At 42.7% G+C, this 25,403-nt stretch overlaps 2 protein-coding genes and 1 non-coding gene across 4 annotated transcripts in view; 2 read left to right on the top strand and 1 right to left on the bottom strand.

Moving 5' to 3' along the window:
* Positions 1-20,771: 20,771 nt before the first annotated feature.
* On the top strand, positions 20,772-20,843 carry TRNAW-CCA. The gene has a single exon. It is a non-coding gene; the product is annotated as a tRNA-Trp (tRNA).
* Positions 20,844-20,992: 149 nt separating this feature from the next.
* LOC119323665 (pentatricopeptide repeat-containing protein PPR5 homolog, chloroplastic-like) lies at positions 20,993-23,251 on the top strand. 2 transcript variants are annotated; one of them, XM_037597365.1, is made up of 2 exons: positions 20,993-21,407; positions 21,651-23,251. In XM_037597365.1, the coding sequence occupies exons 1-2, from the start codon at positions 21,084-21,086 to the stop codon at positions 22,947-22,949; spliced, it is 1,623 nt and encodes a 540-aa protein (XP_037453262.1). In that variant the 5' UTR covers positions 20,993-21,083; the 3' UTR covers positions 22,950-23,251. The 2 variants fall into 2 exon arrangements, with proteins under 2 accessions (XP_037453262.1, XP_037453263.1); XM_037597366.1 differs by having other exon boundaries at positions 21,257-21,407; positions 21,659-23,251.
* A 245-nt stretch (positions 23,252-23,496) lies between these two features.
* LOC119323667 (alpha-galactosidase mel1-like) overlaps positions 23,497-25,403 on the bottom strand; it is a 3,744-nt gene continuing 1,837 nt past the window's right edge. Inside the window, exons 7-14 of the mRNA XM_037597368.1 lie at positions 25,296-25,393; positions 25,121-25,179; positions 24,894-25,028; positions 24,586-24,806; positions 24,366-24,495; positions 24,065-24,146; positions 23,938-23,985; positions 23,497-23,841 (exon numbers count right to left, since the gene is read on the bottom strand). Coding sequence (XP_037453265.1) covers positions 23,624-23,841; positions 23,938-23,985; positions 24,065-24,146; positions 24,366-24,495; positions 24,586-24,806; positions 24,894-25,028; positions 25,121-25,179; positions 25,296-25,393 — 991 coding nt within the window. The 3' untranslated portion in view covers positions 23,497-23,623. The remainder of the gene's footprint in view (positions 23,842-23,937; positions 23,986-24,064; positions 24,147-24,365; positions 24,496-24,585; positions 24,807-24,893; positions 25,029-25,120; positions 25,180-25,295; positions 25,394-25,403) is intronic.

Here is a 25,403-nt window from a genome sequence, read left to right on the forward strand (position 1 = left end):
TTTTTCTTTTCTTTTCTTTTCTTTTCTTTTTTTTTGGGCCTTTCTTTTTTTTCTTTTTGGCCTTTCTCTTTTTTTTGGGCAATGCTCTAATAATGATGATCATCACACTTCTATTGATTACAACACAAGGATTACAACTCGAAACTTAGAACAAGATATGACTCTATAAGAATGCCTCCGGCGGTGTACCGGGATGGTGCAATGAATCAAGAGTGACATGTATGAAAAATAATGCATGGTGGCTTTGCTACAAATACGATGTCAACTACAAGATCATGCAATGGCAATATGACAAAAGTAATGTATGTCATGATGATGACGGTGGAAGTTGCATGGCAATATATCTCGGAATGGCTATGGAAATGCCATAATAGGTAGGTATGGTGGCTGTTTTGAGGAAGGTATAAGGAGGTTTATGTGTGATAGAGCATATCGTATCACGGGGTCTGGATGCACCAGCGAAGTTTGCGCCAACTCTCAAGGTGAGAAAGGGCAATGCACGGTACCGAAGAGGCTAGCAATGGCGGAAAGGTGAGAGTGCGTATAATCCATGGACTCAACATTAGTCAAAAGAACTCATATACTTATTGCAAAAATTTAGAAGTCATCAAAAATTCAAGTACTACGCGCATGCTCCTAGGGGGATAGATTGGTAGGAAAAGACCATCGCTCGTCCCTGACCGCCACTCATAAGGATGCACAAGCCAGGTACACTTCATGTTTCAAATTTGTTACATAACTTTAACCATATGTGCATGCTACGGGACTTGCAAACTTCAACACAAGCATTTCTCAAATTCACAATCACCCAACTAGCACGACTTTGATATTATCACCTCCATATCTCAAAATAATTATCAAGCATAAAACTTATCTTAGTATTCAACACACTCAAAAGAAAGTTTCACATATCTTGAATACCAAGTATATTAACATTAAGCAAACTACCATGCTATTAATGACTCTCAAAATAATCTAAGTGAGGCATGAGAGATCAATAGTTTCTTTAAAACAAATCCACCACTGTGCTCTAAAAGATATAAGTGAAGTACTAGAGCAAAAAACAAACTACTCCAAAAGATATAAGTGAAGCACAAAGAGTATTCTAACAAATTCCAAATCATGTAAGGCTCTCTCTCATTAAATGATTTCAGATCTTGATACTTTATTCAAACAGAAAGCAAAGCTAAGGATAACTACAATGCAAGGATAGCACAACTCATGTGAAGAAGCAAAAACTTAGGCTCAACCGATACTAACCGATAGTTGTTGAAGAAGAAAGGTGGGATGCCTACCGGGGCATCCCCAAGCTTAGATGCTTGATACTTCTTGAAATATTATCTTGGGGTGCCTTGGGCATCCCCAAACTTGAACTTTTGTGTCTCCTTAATTCCTCTCATATCATGGTTTCTCTTTTTATCAAAAGCTTCATTCACAACCAACTCAACAAGAACTCGTGAGATAGGTTAGTATAAACCAACGCAGAACCTTATCATATTCTACTGTAACAAATCACTTAAATTATTATTCAACATTGAATACTAAATGCCTCTGTATATTTAATACTCCTATCATCAAATAGAATCATTAAACAAGCAAACATATGCAAACAGTACAGTCTGTAAAGAATGCAAGAGTATCAATACATACCTGACTCCAAAAATTATGAACTAAAATTCCCACTGTAATAAATTTATCAGATCTCAATATGCAAAAAGATTCAACGTTATACCATGCTCTGAATTTTCTAGGGAATTTTTGCAACAGCGGTAAACTTTCTGTTTTCAAACAGCAACATGCAAACTAGCAAAATAAGCATGGCAAAGGCTATCCTTGACTTTTTTATTGAAACTAAAGATTCAAAACATTATTCTAACTAACAGCAAGCAAAAACTAACAAAATAAAATGACTCTCCAAGCAAAACACATATCATGTGGTGAATAAAAATATAGCTCCAAGTAAAGTTACCGATGAACAAAGACGAAAGAGGGGATGCCTTCCGGGGCATCCCCAAGCTTAGTTGCTTGGTTGTCCTTGAATATTAACTTGGGGTGCCTTGGGCATCCCCAAGCTTAGGCTCTTGCCACTACTTATTCCATAGTCCATCGAATCCTTACCCAAAACTTGAAAACTTCAACCACACAAAACTCAAAACAAAACTCGTAAGCTCCGTTAGTATAAGAAAATAAAACCACCACTTAGGTACTGTAATGAACTCATTCTAAATTCATATTGGTGTAATATCTACTGTATTCTAACTTCTCTATGGTTCATACCACTTAATACTAGCCATAGATGCATCAAAATAAGCAAACAACACATAGAAAACAGAATCTGTCAAAAACAGAACAGTATGTAGTAATATGTATAAAACGTATACTTCTGGAACCCCAAAAATTATGAAATAAATTTCTGGACCTGAGAAATTTGTCTATTAATCATCTGAAAAAAGAATCAACCTAAAATCACTCTCCAGTAAAAAATGGCAGCTAATCTCGTGAGCACTAAAGTTTCTGTTTTTCACAGCAAGATAATATAAACTTCACCCAAGTCTTCCCAAAGGTTCTACTTGGCACTTTATTGAAACAAAAGCTATAAAACATGATTACTACAGTAGCATAATCATGTGTACATACAAAAACAGTAAGGATAAATATTGGATTGTCTCCCAACAAGCGCTTTTCTTTAATGCCTTTTAGCTAGGCATGATGATGACAATGATGCTCACATAAAAGATAAGAATTGAAACATAACGGGAGCATCATGAAGCATATGACTAGCAAATTTAAGCCTAACCCAGTTCCTATGCATAGGGATTTTGTGAGCAAACAACTTATGGGAACAATAATCAACTAGCATAGGATGGCACAACAAGCATAGCTTCAAGAATTTAAGTACATAGAGAGAAAACTTGACATTATTGCAATTCCTACAAGCATATGTTCCTATCTCGTAATAATTTTCAGTAGCATCATGAATGAATTCAACAATATAACCAGCACCTAAAGCATTCTTTTCATGATCTACAATCATAGAATTTTTAATACTCTCCTCATAAGCAAAATTCTTCTTTATAGCATACGTATCATCACAATAATCATCATAAATAGGAGGCATGCTTTCATCATAGTAAATTTGCTCACCAAAGCTTGGGGGACAAAAAATATCATCTTCATCAAACATAGCTTCCCCAAGCTTGTAGCTTTGCATATCATTAGCATCATGGATATTCAAGGAATTCATACTAATGACATTGCAATCATGCTCATCATATAAAAACATTCTATAGATTTCTTCTTCTAGCACTTGAGCACAATTATCCTTTCCATCATACTCACGAAAGATATTAAAAAGGTGAAGCGTATGAGACAAACTCAACTCCATTTCTTTTGTACTTTTCTTTTATAAACTAAACTAGTACTAAAACAAGAAACAAGAAGATTCGATTGCAAGATCTAAAGATATACCTTCAAGCACTCACCTCCCCGGCAACGGCGCCAGAAAAGAGCTTGATGTCTACTACACAACCTTCTTCTTGTAGACGTTGTTGGGCCTGCAAGTGCACAGGTTTGTAGGACAGTAGCAAATTTCCCTCAAGTGGTTGACCTAAGGTTTATCAATCCGTAGGAGGCGTAGGATGAAGATGGTCTCTCTCAAACAACCCTGCAACCAAATAACAAAGAGTCTCTTGTGTCCCCAACACACCCAATACAATGGTAAATTGTATAGGTGCACTAGTTAGGCGAAGAGATGAAGATACAAGTGCAAAATAGATAGTAGATATAGGTTTTTGTAATCTGAAATAATAAAAGCAGCAAGGTAGCGAGCGATAAAAGTGAGCGTAAACGGTATTGCAATGGTAGGAAACAAGGCCTAGGGTTCATACTTTCACTAGTGTAAGTTCTCTCAACAATAATAACATAGATAGAACATATGACAAGCCCTCAACATGCAACAAAGAGTCACTCCAAAGCCATTAATAGCGGAGAACAAACGTAGAGATTATGGTCGGGTACGAAACCACCACAAAGCTATTCTTTTGGATCAATCTATAAAAGAGTTCGTACTAGAATAACACCTTAAGATACAAATCAACCAAAACCCTAATGTCACCTAGATACTCCATTGTCACCTCAAGTATCCGTGGGCATGATTATACGATATGCATCACACAATCTCAGATTCATCCAACCAACATAAAAGTACTTCAAAGAGTGCCCGAAAGCTACTACCGAAGAGTCAAGAACGTGTGCCAACCCCTATGCATAGGTTCTCAAGTGTCACGAAACCCGCAAGTTGATCACCAAAACATACATCAAGTGGCACATGATATCCCATTGTCACCACAGATAATCACGGCAAGACATAAATCAAGTGTTCATAAAAGACTCAATCCGATAAGATAACTTCAAAGGGGAAACTCAATTCATCACAAGAGAGTAGAGGGGGAGAAACATCATAAGATCCAACTACAATAGCAAAGCTCAGGATACATCAAGATCGTGCCATAGAGGAACACGAGAGAGAACACGAGAGAGAGAGAGAGAGAGATCAAACACATAGCTACTGGTACATACCCTCAGCCCTGAGGGTGAACTACTCCCTCCTCGTCATGGATAGCGCCGGGATGATGAAAATGGCCTCCGGTGATGGGATCCCCCTCTGGCAGGGTGCCGGAACAAGGTCCCGATTGGTTTTTGGTGGCTACAGAGGCTTGCGGCGGCGGAACTCCTGATCTATTTTCTGTTCTGGAAGTTTTAGGGTACGTAGGTATATATGGGTGGAGGGGGTACGTCGGTGGACCTCCGGGCTGCTCACGAGGTAGGGGGCGCGCCCAGGGGGCGCCCTCCACCCTCGTGGGATGCCCGGGACTCCCCTGGCATGCACTCCAAGCCCATCAGGTTGGTTTCCTTCCAAAATTAACTTCTCCAGTTGATTTCGTTCCGTTTTGACTCCGTCTGATATTCCTTTTCCTCGAAACACTGAAACAGGCATAAAACAGCAAATCTGGGCTGGGCCTCCGGTTAATAGGTTAGTCCCAAAAATAATATAAAAGTGGATAATAAAGCCCAATATTGCCTAAAACAGTAGATAAAGTAGCATGGAGCAATCAAAAATTATAGATACGTTGGAGACGTATCACCCCCCTGTAGGGCGCGGCCCCCTATCTCCTGGGCCCCCTAGTGGGCTTCCGGTGTCCGTCTTCTGCTATATGAAGGGTTTTGTCTTGGAAAAAATCGTGGGCAAGCTTACAGGACGAAACTCCGCCGCCATGAGGCGGAACCTTAGGGGAATCAATCTAGGGCTCTGGCGGAGCTGTTTTGCCGAGGACACTTCCCTCCGGGAGGGGGAAATCATCACCAACGTCATCACCAACGATCCTCTCATCGAGAGGGGGTTAATCTCCATCAACATCTTCACCAACACCATCTCCTCTCAAAACCCTAGTTCATCTCTTGTATCCAATCTTGTATCAAAACCACAAATTGGTACCTGTGGGTTGCTAGTAGTGTTGATTACTCCTTGTAGTTGATGCTAATTGGTTTACTTGGTGGAAGATCATATGTTCAGATCCTTTATGCATATTATTACTCCTCTGTTTATGAACATGAATATGATTTGTGAGTAGTTACGTTTGTTCCTGAGGACATGGGTGAAGTCTTGCTATTAGTAGTCATGTGAATTTGGTATTCGTTCAATATTTTGATGAGATGTATGTTGTCTTTCCTCTAGTGGTGTTATGTGAACGTCGACTACATGACACTTAACCATTATTTGGGCCTAGAGGAAGGCATAGGGAAGTAATAAGTAGATGATGGGTTGCTAGAGTGACAGAAGCTTAAACCCTAGTTTATGCGTTGCTTCGTTAGGGGTTGATACGGACCCATATGTTTAACTCTGTGGTTAGGTTTACCTTAATACTCCTTTTTGTAGTTGCGGATGCTTGCAATAGAGGTTAATCATAAGTGGGATGCTTGTCCATGTTAGGGCAGTACCCAAGTGTCGGTCCACCCACATATCAAATTATCAAAGTACCGAACGCGAATCTTACGAACGTGATGAAAACTAGCTTGACGATAATTCCCAATGTGTCCTCGGGAGATCCTTCTTCATTATTAGAATTTGTCCAGGCTTATCCTTTGCTACATAAAGGATTGGGCCACGTTGCTGCACTTTATTTACTTTATTTACTTTTTGCGCATTACTATTTATCTTATCACAAAACTATCTATCACCTACTATTTCAGTGCTTGCAGAGAAAACCTTACTGAAAACCGCTTATCATTTCCTTCTGCTCCTCATTGGGTTCGACACTCTTACTTATAGAAAAGACTACGATAGATCCCCTATACTTGTGGGTCATCAGGGTCCCGCATCCTATCGGCCTACAGCTGAACGATCGGTCTACAGCGGGCTGACAGGGGCGCCCCGTGACAGACCGCGCAACCAGCCCCCCTTGCGCCCCCTCGCTACTGTTGGGGAACGTAGCAATAATTCAAAATTTTCCTACGAACACCAAGATCAATCTAGGACATTCTAGCAACAAGAGAGAGAGCGAGGATGTGCATCTTCATACCTTTGAAGATCGCTAAGTGGAAGCATTACTAGAACGCGGATGAGGGAGTCGTACTCGCGGCGATTCAAATCGCGGAAGATCCGATCTAACGCCAAACGGACGGCGCCTCCGCGTTTAACACACGTACATCCCAAGGACGTCTCCTCCTTATTGATCCAGCAAGGGGAGAGGAGAAGTTGAGGGAGAGCTATGGCAGCACGATGGCGTGGTGGTGGAGCTTGCAGTTCTCCCGCAGGGCTTCGCCAAGCACTACGGAGGAGGAGGAGGTGTTGGGGAGGGAGAGGGCTGTGCCAAGGGAAGGGTGAGGTAGCCCTCCCACCTCCCCTCTATTTATAGGGGCAAGGGAGAGGGGTGCGGCCCCCTCCAGATGGATCTAGAGGGGGGCGGCGGCCAAGGGGGGAGGCTTGGCCCCCAAGCCAAGGGGGGCACCCCCTTTAGGGTTTCCCCCCCAACCCTAGGCGCATGGTCCCTAGGGGGGTTGGCGCCCAACCCACTTAGGGGCTGTTTCCCCTTCATATTCAGCCCATAGGGCCCTCTGGGACAGGTGGACCCTCCCGGTGGACCCCCGGAACCCTTTCGGTGGTCTCGGTACAATACCGATAAACCCCCGAACATTTCCGGTGACCGAATAAGGACTTCCCATATATAAATCTTTATCTCCGTACCATTCTGGAACTCCTCATGACGTACGGGATCTCATCCGGGACTCCAAACAACATTCGGCAACTGCATACTAATTCCCATATCAACTCTAGCGTCACCGAACCTTAAGTGTGTAGACCCTACGGGTTCGGGAATCATGCAGACATGACCGAGACATCTCTCCGGCCAATAACCAACAGCGGGATCTGGATACCCATGTTGGTTCCCACATGTTCCATGATGATCTCATCAGATGAACCACGATGTTGGGGATTCAATCAATCCCGTATACAATTCCCTTTGTCAATCGGTATGTTACTTGCCCGAGATTCGATCGTCGGTATCCCAATACCTCGTTCAATCTCGTTACCGGCAAGTCACTTTACTCGTTCCGTAATGCATGATCCTATGACTAAATGCTTAGTCACATTGAGCTCATTATGATGATGCATTACCGAGTGGGCCCAGAGATACCTCTCCGTCATACGGAGTGACAAATCCCAGTCTCGATTCGTGCCAACCGAACAGACACTTTCGGAGATACCTGTAGTGTACCTTTATAGCCACCCAGTTATGTTGCAACGTTTAGTACACCCAAAGCATTCCTACGGTATCTAGGAGTTGCACAATCTCATGGTCTAAGGAAATGATACTTGACATTAGATAAGCTTTTAGCAAACGAACTACACGATCTTGAGCTATGCTTAGGATTGGGTCTTGTCCATCACATCATTCTCCAAATGATGTGATCCCGTTATCAATGACATCTAATGTCCATGATCAGGAACCATAACCATCTATTGATCAACGAGCTTGTCAACTAGAGGCTCACTAGGGACATGTTGTGGTCTTTGTATTCACACATATATTACGATTTCTGGTCAATAAAATTATAGCATGAACAATAGACAATTATCATGAACAAGGAAATATAATAATAACCATTTTATTATTGCCTTTAGGGCATATTTCCAATAGTCTCCCACTTGCACTAGAGTCAATAATCTAGTTACATTGTGATGAATCGAACACCCATAGAGTTCTGGTGTTGATCATGTTTTGCTCGTGGAAGAGGTTTAGTCAACGGATCTGCGACATTCAGATCTGTATGCACTTTACAAATATCTATGTCTCCATCTTGAACATTTTCACGAATGGAGTTGAAGCGACGCTTGATATGCCTAGTCTTCTTGTGAAACTTAGGCTCCTTTGCAAGGGCAATAGCACCAGTGTTGTCACAGAAGAGAGTCATCAGGCCCGACGCATTGGGAATAACTCCTAGGTCGGTAATGAACTCCTTCATCCAGATTGCTTCATGTGCTGCCTCCGAGGCTGCCATGTACTCTGCTTCACATGTAGATCCCGCCACGATGCTTTGCTTGCAACTGCACCAGCTGACTGCCCCACCATTCAAAATATACACGTATTCGGTTTGTGACTTGGAGTCATCCAGATCTGTGTCGAAGCTAGCATCGATGCAACCCTTTACGACGAGCTCTTCGTCACCTCCATAAACGAAAAACATATCCTTAGTCCTTTTCAGGTACTTCAGGATATTCTTGACCGCTGTCCAGTGTTCCATGCCGGGATTACTTTTGTACCTCCCTACCGAACTTATGGCAAGGTTCACATCAGGTCTGGTACATAGCATGGCATACATGATAGACCCTATGGCTGAGGCATAGGGGACGACACTCATCTTTTCTCTATCTTCTGCCGAGGTCGGGCATTGAGCCGTGCTCAATTTCACACCTTGCAAAACAGGCAAGAACCCCTTCTTGGACTGATCCATATTGAACTTCTTCAATATCTTATCAAGGTATGTGCTTTGTGAAAGACCGATGAGGCGTCTCGATCTATCTCTATAGATCTTGATGCCTAATATGTAAGCAGTTTCTCCAAGGTCCTTCATTGAAAAACACTTATTCAAGTAGGCCTTTATGCTTTCCAAAAGTTCTATATCATTTCCCAGCAATAGTATGTCATCCACATATAGTATGAGAAATGCTACAGAGCTCCCACTCCCTTTCTTGTAAATGCAGGCTTCTCCATAAGTCTGCATAAACCCAAATGCTTTGATCATTTCATCAAAGCGAATATTCTAACTCTGAGATGCTTGCACCAGCCCATAGATGGAGCGCTGGAGCTTGCACACCTTTTTAGCATTCTTAGGATCGACAAAACCTTTCGGCTGCATCATATAAAATTCTTCCTTAAGGAAACCGTTAAGGAATGCCATTTTGACGTCCATCTGCCATATCTCATAATCATAGAATGCAGCAATTGCTAACATGATTCGGACAGACTTCAGCTTCGCTACGAGTGAGAAGGTCACATCGTAGTCAACCCCTTGAACTTGTCGATAACCCTTAGCGACAAACCGAGCTTTATAGATGGTTACATTACCATCCGCGTCAGTCTTCTTCTTAAAGATCCATTTATTTTCTATGGCTCGCCGATCATCGGGAAAGTCTGTCAAAGTCCATACTTTGTTTTCATACTTGGATCCTATCTCGGATTTCATGGCTTCAAGCCATTTGTTGGAATCTGGGCCCAACATTGCTTCTTCATAGTCCGAAGGTTCACCGTTGTCTAACAACATGATTTCCAAGACATGGTTGCCATACCATTCTGGTGTGGAACGTGTCCTTGTGGACCTACGAAGTTCAGTAGAAACATGATCCGAAGTTCCTTGATCATCATCATTAACTTCCTCTCTAGTCGGTGCAGGCACCACAGAAACATTTTCTTGAGCTGCGCTACTTTCTGGTTCAAGAGGCAGTACTTCATCAAGTTCTACTTTCCTCCCACTTACTTCTTTCGAGAGAAACTCTTTCTCCAGAAAGGATCCATTCTTGGCAACAAATATTTTGCCTTCGGATCTGAGATAGAAGGTATACCCAATGGTTTCCTTAGGGTATCCTATGAAGACGCATTTTTCCGACTTGGGTTCGAGCTTTTCATGTTGAAGTTTCTTGACATAAGCATCGCATCCCCAAACTTTTAGAAACGACATCTTAGGTTTCTTCCCAAACCATAATTCATACGGTGTCGTCTCAACGGATTTAGACGGTGCCCTATTTAAAGTGAATGTGGCTGCCTCTAAAGCATAACCCCAAAATGATAGCGGTAAATCGGTAAGAGACATCATATATCACACCATATCCAATAGAGTGCGATTACGACGTTTAGACACACCATTATGCTAAGGTGTTCCAGGCGGCGTGAGTTGTGAAACAATTCCACATTTCCTTAAGTGCGTACCAAACTCGTGACTCAAATATTCTCCTCCACGATCTGATCGTAAGAACTTTATTTTCCTGTCACATTGATTCTCCACCTCACTCTGAAATTCCTTGAACTTTTCAAAGGTCTCAGACTTGCGTTTCATTAAGTAGACATACCCATATCTATTTAAGTCATCAGTGAGGGTGAGAACATAACGATAGCCACCGCGAGCTTCAACGCTCATTGGACCGCACACATCAGTATGTATTATTTCCAACAAGTTGGTTGCTCGCTCCATTGTTTCGGAGAATGGAGTCTTGGTCATCTTGCCCATGAGGCATGGTTCGCATGTGTCAAATGATTCATAATCAAGAGACTCCAAAAGTCCATCTGCATGGAGCTTCTTCATGCGTTTGACACCAATGTGACCAAGGCGGCAGTGCCACAAGTATGTGGGACTATCATTATTAACCTTACATCTTTTGGTATTCACACTATGAATATGTGTAACATCACGTTCGAGATTCAATATGAATAAACCATTGACCAGCGGGGCATGACCATAAAAAATATCTCTCATATAAATAGAATAACCATTATTCTCGGATTTAAATGAGTAGCCATCTCGCATTAAACGAGATCCAGATACAATGTTCATGCTCAAATATGGCACTAAATAACAATTATTGAGGTTTAAAACTAATCCCGTAGGTAAATGTAGAGGTAGCGTGCCGACGGCGATCACATCGACCTTGGAACCATTCCCGACGCGCATCGTCACCTCGTCCTTCTCCAGTCTCTGCTTATTCTGCAGCTCCTGTTTTGAGTTACAAATATGAGCAACCGCACCGGTATCAAATACCCAGGAGCTACTACGAGTACTGGTAAGGTACACATCAATAACATGTATATCACATATACCTTTGGTGTTGCCGGCCTTCTTGTCCGCTAAGTACTTGGGGCAGTTCCGCTTCCAGTGGCCATTTCCCTTGCAATAAAAGCACTGAGTCTCGGGCTTGGGTCCATTGTTTGGCTTCTTCCCGGCAACTTATTTATCGCGCGCGGCAACTCCCTTGTCGTCCTTCTTGAAGTTCTTTTTACCCTTGCCTTCCTTGAAACTAGTGGTCTTATTCACCATCAACACTTGATGTTCCTTTTTGATTTCCACCTCCGCTCATTTCAGCATTGAATATAACTCAGGAATGGACTTCTCCATCCCCTGCATATTGTAGTTCATCACAAAGCTCTTGTAGCTAGGTGGGAGCTATTGGAGGATCCTGTCAATGACCGAGTCATCTGGGAGATTAACTCCCAACTGAGACGAACGGTTGTGTAACCCGGACATAGTGAGTATATGCTCACTAACAGAATTGTTTTCCTCCATCTTACAACTGTAGAACTTGTCGGAGACTTCATATCTCTCGACCCGGTCATGAGCTTGGAAAACTATTTTCAGCTCTTGGAACATCTCATATGCTCAGTGCTGCTCAAAATGCTTTGGGAGCCCCGGTTCTAAGCTGTAAAACATGCCGCACTGAACCAGGGAGTAATCATCACTACGCGACTGCCAGGCGTTCATAACGTCTTGAGTTGCTAGGAAAATGGGTTCTTCACCTAGCGGTGCTTCTAGGACATATGCTTTCTTGGCAGTTATGAGGATGATCCTCAAGTTCTGGACCCAGTCTGTATAGTTGCTACCATCGTCTTTCAGCTTGGTTTTCTCTAGGAACGCGTTGAAGTTGAGGGCAGCATTAGCGTGGGCCATTTGATCTACAAGACATATTGCCAAGATATTTTAGACTATGTTCATGATAATTAAGTTCATCTAATCAAAATATTTAATGAACTCCCACTCATATAGACATCCCTCTAGTCATCTAAGTGATACATGATCCGAATCAACTAGGCCATGTCCGATCGTCACGTGAGACGGACTAGTCATCATCGGTGAACATCTTCATGTTGATCGTATCTTTTGGTCTCTTGTGTTCAGAGGCCATGTCTGTACATGCTAGGCTCGCCAAGTCAACCTCAGTGCTTTGCATGTGTAAATCTGGCTTACACCCGTTATATGTGAATGTTAGAATCTATCACACCCGATCATCACGTGGTGCTTCGAAACAATGAACTTTCGCAACCATGCACAGTTAGGGGGAACAGTTTCTTGAAATTTTTAATGAGGGGTCATATTATTTATGCTACCGTCGTCCTAAGCAAATAAGATGTAAACATGACAAACATCATATGCAAATCATAAAGTGACATGATATGGCCAATATCATTTTGCGCCTTTGATCTTCATCTTTGAGGCGCGGCATGATCACCTTCGTCACCGGCATGACACCATGATCTCCATCATCATGATCTCCATCATCGTGTCTTCATGAAGTTGTCTCACCAACTATTACTTCTACTACTATGGCTGACGGTTAGCAATAAAGTAAAGTAATTACATGGCATTTTCAATGACACGCAGGTCATACAATAAATTAAGACAACTCCTATGGCTCCTGTCGGTTGTCATACTCATCGACATGCAAGTCGTGATTCCTATTACAAGAACATGATCAATCTCATCCATCACATTCTTTTGGCCATATCACATCACATAGCATACCCTGCAAAAACAAGTTAGACGTCCTCTAATTGTTGTTGCATGTTTTACGTGGTTGCTATGGGTTTCTAGCAAGAATGTTTCTTACCTACGCAAAAGCCACAACAGTGATATGCCAATTGCTATTTACCCTTCATAAGGACCCTTTTCATCAAATCTGATCCGACTAAAGTGGGAGAGACAGACACCCGCTAGCCACCTTATGCAACAAGTGCATGTCAGTCGGTGGAACCTGTCTCACGTAAGCGTACGTGTAAGGTCGGTCCGGGCCGTTTCATCCCACAATACCGCCGAAACAAGATAGGACTAGTAACGGTAAGCAAATTGAACAAACCAACGTCCACAACTACTTGTGTTCTACTCGTGCATAGAATCTACGCATAGACCTAGCTCATGATGCCATTGTTGGGGAACGTAGCAATAATTCAAAATTTTCCTACGAACACTAAGATCAATCTAGGAGATTCTAGCAACAAGAGAGAGAGAGAGAGAGAGAGGATGTGCATCTTCATACCTTTAAAGATCGCTAAGCGGTAGTGTTACTAGAACACGGATGAGGGAGTCGTACTCGTGGCGATTCAAATCGCGGAAGATCCGATCTAACGCCGAACAGATGACTCCTTCGCATTCAACACACGTACAACCCGGGGACGTCTCCTCCTTCCTGATCCAGCAAGGGGAGAGGAGAAGTTGAGGGAGAGCTCCGGCAGCACGACGGCATGGTGGTGGAGCTTGCAGTTCTCCGGCAGGGCTTCGCCAAGCACTACGGAGGAGGAGGAGGTGTTGGGGAGGGAGAGGGCTGCGCCAGGGGAAGAGTGCGGCAGCCCTCCCACCTCCGCTCTATTTATAGGGGCAAGGGAGAGGGGGCCGACCCCCTCCAGATGGATCTAGAGGGGGCGGCGGCCAAGGGGGGAGGCTTGCCCCCCAAGCCAAAGGCGGCGCCCCCTTTAGGGTCCCCCCCCCCAACCCTAGGCGCATGGGCCCTAGGGGGGTTGGCGCCCAGCCACTTAGGGGCTAGTTCCCCTCCATATTCAGCCCATAGGGCCCTCCGGGATAGGTGGACCCTCCCGATGGACCCCCGGAACCCTTTCGGTGGTCCCAATACAATACCGATAAACCCCGAACATTTCCGGTGACCGAATAAGGACTTCCCATGTATAAATGTTTATCTCCAGACCATGCCGGAACTCCTCGTGACGTCCAGGATCTCATCCGGGACTCTGAACAACATTCGGTAACCGCATACTAATTCCCATATCAACTCTAGCGTCACCGAACCTTAAGTGTGTAGATCCTACAGGTTCGGGAATCATGCAGACATGACCGAGACATCTCTGCGGCCAATAACCAACAGTGGGATCTGGATACCCATGTTGGTTCCCACATGTTCCATGATGATCTCATCGGATGAACCACGATGTCGGGGATTGAATCAATCCCGTATATAATTCCCTTTGTCAATCGGTATGTTACTTGCCCGAGATTCGATCGTCGGTATCCCAATACCTCGTTCAATCTCGTTACCGGCAAGTCACTTTACTCGTTCTGTAATGCATTACATCGTGACTAACTTCTTAGTCACATTGAGCTCATTATGATGATGCATTACCGAGTGGTCCAGAGATACCTCTCTGTTATACGGAGTGACAAATCCCAGTCTCGATTCGTGCCAACCCAACAGACACTTTCGGAGATACCTGAAGTGTACCTTATAGCCACCCAGTTACGTTGTAACGTTTGGTACACCCAAAGCATTCCTACGGTATCCGGGAGTTGCACAATCTCATGGTCTAAGGAAATGATACTTGACATTAGAAAATCTTTTAGCAAATGAACTACACGATCTTGTGCTATGCTTAGGATTGGGTCTTGTCCATCACATCATTCTCTTAATGATGTGATCCCGTTATCAATGACATCTAATGTCCATGGTCAGGAAACCATAACCATCTATTGAACAACGAGCTAGTCAACTAGAGGCTCACTAGCGACATGTTGTGGTCTATGTATTCACACATGTATTATGGTTTCCGGTCAATACAATTATAGCATGAACAATAGACAATTATCATGAACAAGGAAATATAATAATAATCATTTTATTATTGCCTCTAGGGCATATTTCCAACAGCTACGTGGTATGGCGAATACGCGGCCGCATGTGGCCGACAGGCCAGCTGTCGGCCTGTTGTTGGCTGACTAGGCCCAGTCGGCCTATTGTGGGCTGACTAGGTCCAATCGGTCAACAGAGGGCCGACGGTGTATTATTTTTGAAAAAATTATATCCAGTGTAATATTTATGAAAATTAATAAAAATATACATTATTTAAAAAAATTAGCCGAATTCCTTCTCCCATTTCCAGTTCACACTCTCTTTGTCAATTGTCATTTGCGTCTCTTGGACAAAATACCATTTCTAAAGCATTAACCATAAGAAAATTTTGATCTTCGGTGGGATATTAATCTTCCATATTACTAAACAGTATAACTCAGCTAGCTAGGAGCCCCCACAGCGCTTCGACTCTTTTAGCCATCAGATCACATTCACCTACGCGCAGGATTGACTGGGTTGTCGGTTTACGCTAATTAATTCCTGTTCGTTTGCTCGTAGCACCGTTTTCTGGGCCGCTGCTCTGCGGATTGAGTTACACAGCGCTTCGAGTCTTTTAGTCATCGGATCACATTCACCTACGCGCAGGATTGACTGGGTCGTCGCTTTACGCTAATTAATTCATGTTCGTTTGCTCGTAGCACCGTTTTCTAGGCCGCTGCTCTGCGGATTGAGTTACAATTTTGTGTCCATAATTTACTAAACAGTATAACTCAGCTAGCTAGGAGCCCCCACAGCGCTTCGAGTCTTTTAGCCATCGGATCACATTCACCTACGCGCAGGATTGATTGGGTCGTCGGTTTACGCTAATTAATTCCTGTTCGTTTGCTCGTAGCACCGTTTTCTGGGCCGCTGCTCCGCGGATTGAGTTACAATTTGTGTCCATAATCGGGCCATAAGGTCGAAGGCCCACGAGGTGCAGTCGAACACGCAAAGCAGGAGCCTGATTCATTCTCGCCAATTATATCCCTGCTCCATGTTCCTCGGCGTTGCGCCGCCGCCATTCTCCTTGTGCCTCGGCGGTGCCATCTACTGGCCCTCTACTCTTCCTTCTCCGGTGCCCTACAACGTTAAGTGAATCGGTGATGTGCCATATCTTTTTAAATATTTACATTTATGTGAGGCTATGAGTGTCGTGGTGGTGGATGTGTACCTCAAGCCTCAAGAGCGCTCAGATCAATTTGCTGCTGCAGCTCATTCTTGCTGTGTTTTCATTCGCCTCTCAGTAGGGCAATTTGGCTTCCTTATCCATCTCTCAACTATGCTTGAGTACAAATTCTTTTTTGTGGTGCTTCGTAGAAAGATTGCACGAGCAAATGGGCATGTCTGAGACTCTGAATCAGGAACAACTCGAAGGATTGCTATATATTCACCTGTTGTCATTTCTTCTTCCATTTATCTCTTGCTTGCCTTATTTCAGTTAGGTTTCCCTCCTTTAGTCAGCCTTGCCGTTCACTTATTAAGCAAGTATATCTTCCTGCAAATAGATGTCATCTTTTAGTGTGTAAACAACTTGACCTTTACCTTTAATTAATTACCTTATTATCACCTCTGTAGAGAAATATAAGAGCATTTAGATCACGACTTTAGTGATCTAAGCGCTCTTATATTTCTTTACCCAGGAGTATATGTTAGTAATAGTTAATTGAAAATGTAATGAAAACCAAAAGTATGTTAGCTACTGAATCTGCTTGAAGAAGCGACGCAAAGTTTGAACAGGCAGGTTGTGGCTTTTCTTTGGAGTCCAACGGTGCTCTACCTCCCACAATGCTATGTCTAAAGTATGCACGACTTATTTACACTCTCACATTATGTTTTCAAATTGTTCATTTCGAAGTTTGTTGTTGAGTGGGAAAATCTTTAGTATCTTTTTTCTTAGCAACAGCAAATCCATATATTAGTACTGAAGTATTTCTGGACTATTAGTGATGCCATTATTTTACTACTACGGTCTTTCGAGTAATAATGGACCACCAATTCATATATTGAAGAAATATGTGTATTGTCAAGATTTTACCATAATATATCTTTTGCTATTTTCTCAAGATGGACGAGCGCGGCAACGCTCGCCTTAATGATCTAGTGTGTCAATAAGGCACCAGGAGTGTTGATATAGAATGTGGCATTGCTATCGACGGGCATTCTAAGATTGTGTTGCATTTTGTATGCTACGTTCTACTACTTGTTGCTCCTGCTAATACACAGTTCTGTGTCGTGTCATGGAAATTCTATTTGACGCTTAGTGCGTCAAGATGTTGCTCAAACACTAACATTTACGCATGCCTCGTCGGCCCATTCCTAGTTTAGCTGGTTTTTGTGTGTGTTTTTCCTCTTCTTTCAGTTTCTGCTTCCTTCCTGTTTTCAGTTGGTCATTTTCTTTCTTTGTTTTCTACCTTTCATTTTTTAAATGCAAATTTCACTTTTCCACTTCCTTTCTTTGATATATGTTTTGTACTTCATTTTGGACTTGAACTTCACTACACACTATATGAAACATGTATGCATAACTTTTCAAAAACACTGAATTTTCTAGAACATATCTAATCTTTTTAATGCATGAATATATATACTTTTGTATAGATTTTTTTGTGATGTATAGTTAGTTATATACATATGAATCTTTTCTAAATCCATGGTTTTTAGAAAAAAATATGTACAGTTTTAAATACGTGAATATATACTTTTTGCACACACAAACATTTTCAAATAATTACAACATTTATATGTACATAGGTGACATTTCTAATTTACGCAATACTTTTTAAATATTCAAAGTTACTCTAACAATCTTTTAATAATATGTTTTTGAAAAATACATTTTTTGCATAAATGAGAAACATAGCAAATTGATAAAAATAGCGATCTCATTTGGGTCGTGCTAGTGAGCTGGCCCATATAGGAGGCTTCTCGTGTCATTCTTTCTGTCTTTTTCCTTTTTTTGTTTCCTTCCCGTTTTTAGTTAGTCCTTTTTATTTTCCTTTTCTTCATTTATTTTTCTTTTTATGTAAGTTTCACCTTTTTTTACTTCTATTCTTTGATGTATGTTTTTTTTACTTCATTTTGTACTTGAACATTGTTTCACACTATATGAACATATATCCATATATGTTTGAACAACTTTTGTAAACTTTGATTTTTCTAAAACACAGGTAATCTTTTTAATGCATGAATACATTTTTTGTATAGATTTAAGAAACATGTAATGTATATTTAGTTATGTATGTATGATATTTTTTAAATCCATGATTTTTTTAGAAAACTATGTAAACTTTTTAATACGTGAATATAATATTTTTTTATACACAAACATTTCAATACACTATGAACATTTATATGTACATAGGTGACCTTTTATAATTTAGGTAATGATTTTTATTATATTCAAAGTTACTCTTACAATATTTAATAAAATATTTTTGAAACAAGTAATTACATAAATGAGAAATAAAACAACTTAATAAAAGAGTGATATCATTTGGGTCATGCTAGTGAGCTGACCCACATAGGAGGTCTCTCGTGTCACTATGCTCTTTCGCCTTCCAGCCTCCTAAATATATCATGTGTTGCATTTTTTCTAGACTAACCACGAGACAATGACCACATCCTCCAGCACGTGCACGCTTGGTACGTGTTTATTATATGGTTGTTAGGGACAAGCTTCACAGGCGTTGTAAATTGTTTCTTGGTTTGAGACTGCACATCACATATGCTGCGCAATGAAGGAATTGTGAAATGTAATCCCTCTTGATTGACGACTTTTATCTGGTAGAGAAGCATAAGATAAAATAATGGTATAGTCAAACCCCCTTAGGCCTCTTCTCTTTAATTAATGAATCAAAAGTGGGTTATGCTTGATATTTCTATCTCTAATAGATGTTATTCTTGGGGAAATAACCAAAACAATCCTATTTTCGATGATAGGGTATTTGCCTCGGTTGATTGGGATTATCATTTCCCCCTTTCTTCTCTCAAAGCACTTCCCACAGATATTGACTCTCCGAGGGTAACCCCCCTAAAGGCTTTTAGATTTGATAAACAGTGGTTTTCCCAGCACCCCTGACTTTTTTCCTTGTATTCATAAAACTTGGGGCATCCCTTCTACACGCTCATGTCCCATTGACACCTAGCAATTCTATCTAGACACTTGAGAAGGGGGAACCAAAGGATGGGCATTTAGAGGTTTCTCTTAAGAAAATTACAAAAAGTCTTGAAAGAATATGGAATCATGGATGTATTTGCGTAACAAAATTGCATCTCTGATTCTAAAAAGGGAATGAAGCATTAAATCTAAACTGGAATCTACTTGGAGAAAGGAAGAAACCATCATATGATAGGAAATTTAAAGAAGGGGTGATGGTCATGTCTACTCCACTGTCGAGATGCTTGAGATAGCTACCTCTTTTTATAACAACATTTTTGGTTATGAACCAAACCTGAATGTTCACCTTGGTGTTGGCTTTGGGAACCCTGATGATATGGTCACTAGTGCTGAAAATGCCTGTCCCAGAACCTTCTCCTCAAGTTGAAATCAAGGAGGCACCGCAAGGTCTTATGCCCATGGGGCCCCATACACTTATGGACATTCCTTCCTTTTATCAAAATTCTTGTAACCTCATGGAAAATGAATTTATGGCCCTTTGTCAAGGACTTGAAAATGGCGCTTTGGATGTCTTTATGTTCAACTTTGCAATTGCTTCTCTTGTTCCAAAAGAAAAATGATGTGACAGAGATGAAGAAAATCATGCCTATTAGCCTTAGCAATTATGCTTTACATACTTTTTTTTACTAAAGCTATGACTACCGGATCTCTTATGTTAGTGATAGACCGATTTCCCCCGACAATTTTTTAACCCGTGATATCTTACTAAACGACGCCTAGTAGATGACATGACTTGCTTATTTTGGAAGGAACTGTAGAATGTGCAATACCTATTAATTGAATTTGTTGCTTAGACTGTCTCATAAATCCTTTATGGTCTATTCGATTTGTATATCGCAACATGCTTGTTTGATTGGCTGCAAAGGAAGAAAATGGGTATATGTAATCCTTTTCGTTTTGCTGATGTTTAGACCTTACGAAATGGACTCTTTTTACAGGCCAGCGTATGGAGAAGTATTTCATGTGTCATTGGGAAGCTAAGCGTGCACTTTACCAATGAAAGATCTCAATGTGAAGATGCTCAACCGGCATTGATGTTGCGGTGTTTATGTCTCCTGAATAATTGTTGGGGGAACTCCAGATGATCAATTTTTTCTAAACAAGATGATCATTTGGGGTTGATCTTCCCGCCAGGTGCAACCAAAGAATAACGACGCCACTGGGCTGCAAATTGATCTAACTTCTGACCTAGGCTTTGTAGCGTTTTGTGCTTGTGTTGCCTTTCCAATTCGGATGGTAATAACTAATAAGCAACAATTCTTTCTGATCAGCTACTCCTTTCATGCCGTTGTGGATATTTTATGCATTTTATTGAAATGTAATGAGGGAAACACCTCTATTTTCTTTGAATAAGAACTTAGATTAGTAATGAAGTCAAGGGTAATACTGATTCGTAGTTCCGTACTGTGATCTAGCTTAATTAGTGACTAATAGCACACCGGATCCGTGGCGCAATGGTAGCGCGTCTGACTCCAGATCAGAAGGTTGCGTGTTCGATTCACGTCGGGTTCAATTCCCCCGATCCTAATCCGGTTCCTTTTTTAATTTACGCCGATTTTAATCCCACCCAAAATCCACCGTCCATCCCCCAAACCAAGCCATCCCAGCCGTCCAAAACCCCCTAATCCCCTCCCCCCCTATCCAGAACCCAGAACCTCTCCCTCCTCGCCGCTGCGAGCTCGCCCCTCGCCATTCCGCGCGCTCCAATGCAGCTCCAGAAACCCATCCTCCATTGACTCCCGCACGACCCAGATGCTCGCCTACCCAAGCACGTCGACCCCGCCGTGGCCGCAGCGCCACCCGGCCGCCGCTTCCCCGCGCCGCGTCGCGGTGGCGGCCGCGCCCGCGGGTGCGCCGGCCAGGGGCAAGCGGCGGCGGGCGGGCGCCGGGGAGGCGGAGGCCGACCCGGCCGCCGAGGCCGCGGAGCTGGTGCGGTTCTTCCTGCGCAAGAGCGACGGCGGCAAGGACCGGCTGGTGTCCGTGCTGGACCGCCACGTCAAGGTGGTCCGCACCGAGCACTGCTTCCTCCTCTTCGAGGAGCTCGGCCGCCGCGATGGCTGGGTCCAGTGCCTCGAGGTGAGCCACCATGCCCTACCCTTGTGCCCAACTCAATCAGGATTACTAGATCATTCATTCATGAGCTAGAGCCAGTGTCATGCTTAATAACTTACATAAGGTGCCTTGATTTAGGATTGCTCAAAAATTCTTGATGAGATTTCAGATGTCCCTGTGGGTTAACAGATTCTGATTTGTGAAGCTGATGTTTGACTGTTTGTTAGATATTTCTGCTCGTTTCTCTAATGCACTGTGCTCTGCTAGATTTTCAGGTGGATGCAGAAGCAGCGGTGGTACGTGGCTGACAACGGCATCTATTCAAAGCTGATATCTGTGATGGGAAGAAAGGGGCAGATACGGATGGCCATGTGGCTCTTCTCTCAGATGCGCAACAGCGGGTGCAAGCCGGACACTTCGGTGTACAATTCCCTCATCGGTGCGCATCTGCATTCACGGGACAAGAGTAAGGCTTTGGTGAAAGCTCTCGGCTATTTTGACAAGATGAAGGGCATGGAGAGATGCCAGCCGAATATTGTGACGTACAACATCCTCTTGAGGGCGTGTGCTCGGGCTAGTGACACGAAGCAGGTGGACATCCTTTTCAAGGATCTGGATGAAAGCATAGTCTCTCCAGATATCTACACGTATAATGGAGTGATCGACGGATATGGGAAGAATGGCATGATTACAGAGATGGAGTCTGTATTGGTCCGGATGAAAAGCAAGCGGTGCCGTCCAGATGTGATCACATTCAACATACTCATAGATTCGTATGGGCGAAAGCAGACATTCGACAAGATGGAGCAGGTGTTCAAGAGTTTATTGCGATCCAAGGAGAGACCTACCCACCCAACGTTCAATTCCATGATAACAAACTATGGGAAAGCAAGGCTTAGAGAGAAAGCTGAGTCTGTACTTGAGAAGATGGGAGAATTGGGATTCAAACCGAATTATGTGACGCAAGAGTGCCTCATCAATATGTACGCATATTGTGATTGCGTCTCAAAGGCCCAGCAGATATTTGATGAGCTCGTAAGCTCACAAAGTACTGTTCCCCTATCTTCATTGAATGCAATGCTTGATGCCTACTGCATGAACCGCTTGCCTATGGAAGCAGATCGGCTGTTGGATAGTGTGATTGAGAAAGGTGTAGTGCCCAGTGCTTCCACATATAAGCTGCTTTACAAGGCATACACCAGGGCTAACGATAAGATGCTTGTCCAGAAGCTGCTCCAGCGGATGAATAAGCAGGGTATTGTTCCGAATAAGAAGTTCTTCCTTGATGCCCTGGAAGCATTTGGCACCTCTCCCAGTAAACCCAGGAGAGTACAAACCTCAAACTCTGCAAGAGAGTCAAGTAGAGATTCTGCAAGTAATTCGGAAATGGCTAGTTCAAGCAAGCCAGTGTTAAGTACTTTGGAAGCAGTTGGCGCTTCCAAGAAAACCCCCAGGATATTACCCAATTCAAACTCTGCAAGCAAGCCAGAAACAGGTTCTGAAAGCAGTTCAGAAATAGCTACATCAAGCAAACCAGAGCTAAGCTTTTCGCAAGTAGCTTCTTGATAGGGCGCGCTGTTCTGAACTGCTTCACAGTAGAACGTGTCCAGTTGCTTGTACCAAGTAATATCCTAGGAAAGGCAATCCATGTGATTGGTTGCTTGAATTCGAACCATCCTAGATGTCAGGTTAAAATTTTAGGAATATTTTTCTCATGTACATTCACCAAAAACAACCGAACCACATGGTACTGGAGCCATCTCATCCCATTCAACTTCAAGATACCCTTCTTCTGTATGTGCTTTGGCAAGGATTTTCTTCTAAATTTCATAGTTGTGTTATAAAATCACAGTAGCATCTTTGTTTCATCAGTGGCCTTGCTATACCTTCTGTTACTAGTGATGGTCTTGGTTGTGCTTCAGAGGAACAGTATCACATGTTATAACAGTTGGTTATGGACTAGATCACTATTTGGAAGAAACCCTCATCCCACACATCTCAGAATTTGGCATTCTGAGGTTTTGGAATTTATACTTCTCGGTGCTTTAGGTAAATTTAATGTTTTCGTTAGTCTACTTTTTAAAACACATGCGCTGCACATACACATTGCTAGTATCGATTAAAAATGCTTACTTTATTAGGAGTATGTTCTAGAAAGGATTGACAACAACTAAAGAATTTACACCCAATCGTCCTATGCTTCCAGGTTCCAAGATGAACTGGCGAACATTAGGGAGACCTCAACACTGGATTTCAAACAATATGGAGCCATGTGAGCTCACCACCTCTGAGATGTCCCCCTTCATGAGACTCCGGCTCTTTCCACTCCAGACTTCAGTGCAGGTGCACAAGTGTTTCCTTGCCAACTTTCTCCCTGCAGCCTTCTCTAGATCCGGCACCCTTACAGCAATCTTCCTGCTTGCAGTGTCAAGGTTGAAGAAGGCCAGGTAGATCTCTCCTGCTCCATGGAAGACAAAGAATCAGCGCAAAGAAAAGGGATGCTTATTCGCCATGTGTGCATTGGCAAAGAAGCATGCTGCTTAGGTAAAAGTACCTTTGTCTCCAGTTGCTGTCCATGCTCGTGCTCCAGTAGTTTCACTCTCTGTTGCATCAAACAAGAGTGCTACTTAGATAAAAAATAGCAATTAATTTGTGGTGACTCGTTATGGAGTAACTTATACCTCCTTCCTTGCTGGACTTCATTGTAGCACACAATCCTGAGTAGCTGCTTTTCAGTTGTCCATTCTCCGTTAGCTCCCAGACCTGCAGTTGTTATGGGCAAATTATGATCAATCGCGGCATAAATTTACTTCCAAAGTTGAATGAACAAGTGTCCAGTTTTTGGCTGTCGCAACAGGTAAATAGCTAGGCGAATCAAAGCAACTTCATGACAAAAAATGCTCCAAGAAACACTGGAATTCAGCCTCACTCTATATGGATCCCGTTCTCTTACTAGGATACCAATGTGTGTTCTTCAGGTACCTGCTTTGAATGCTGTTCGCAGGTCGAGAACATGGGACTGACAGATGCATCCAAGCAACCATCATTGCTGTCAACACCCACCAGATGAAACTTCGCTTGGTCTTCCTCACTGCTCACGGTAACTCCATCCCTGAAGCACATAATATGTGTGGATCATACATACAAGTGAAAAAACTAGTACTGCTTCCTTTCACGAATTGTTTTCTCGCGAGGCACTTACGATGTTGGAAGAAGTTTTGCTTTGGACATGCAAAATGAGGCATTGTCATTCTGGATTCCATAGCTTCTGCAAATGTGATCTTTTGAGGAACTATGCCATCCACCGGCACTCTTATCGTTGCAGGTACTGAGACCAAGAACAGTTCCACCATTGTTTGTCAGGTCCGAGCGACCAGACTGTTCATCGGGTTCTGATGTCCTTTCACTGTGAATATAACCAAACTGAAAAAGAAATCCACAAGTTAACTCCCTGTTCACTATATGTTGCAGCAGGAATCTCCAGGCTTCAATTAATAATACATTGTTTACCTCCATGTTGTTTTTAGTGTGGTGATTAATCTTCAGTAGAGTAGGGTGGGTGATTAGATCCAATGTATCATCGTTGAGATGCCTCAGGTCACCTCCAAACATGAGGGGGGATTTGGCCATCGACCAAAGTAGCATCTGCAAGGTCATGCCAGTTTGCAAAAATGCGGTAAGACTTTGGGTTGCAACTTGGAAAACAGAAATGAAGTTTCTTCAAGTGCAATGCAAACCTGTGTTAATTGTTCGTCAAATGTAAGGTTAGTGCTTCTGTGAGGGCCCTGGTTAACACCTGCATGAGAGTAATATCAAGCGTTTTCCAATGATTAGTCACCAATGCGCATGGAAGTAGAACAGCTGTGCATTACCAAAAAGGGAATGCCACAAAGTTATGGTATGAATGATCACCTGCATCAGTAAGCCAGCCAAACGGAAGCATGTCCAAGTCAGGCCAAGACCTTCCTTGCAATCCAGTGGCGCCGATCTTATTCGCATCGGCAAATGATCTGTATATCA

This window comes from Triticum dicoccoides, chromosome 6B (genome assembly GCF_002162155.2).
Source record: "Triticum dicoccoides isolate Atlit2015 ecotype Zavitan chromosome 6B, WEW_v2.0, whole genome shotgun sequence".
In the NCBI taxonomy this organism is placed as follows: domain Eukaryota; kingdom Viridiplantae; phylum Streptophyta; class Magnoliopsida; order Poales; family Poaceae; genus Triticum; species Triticum dicoccoides.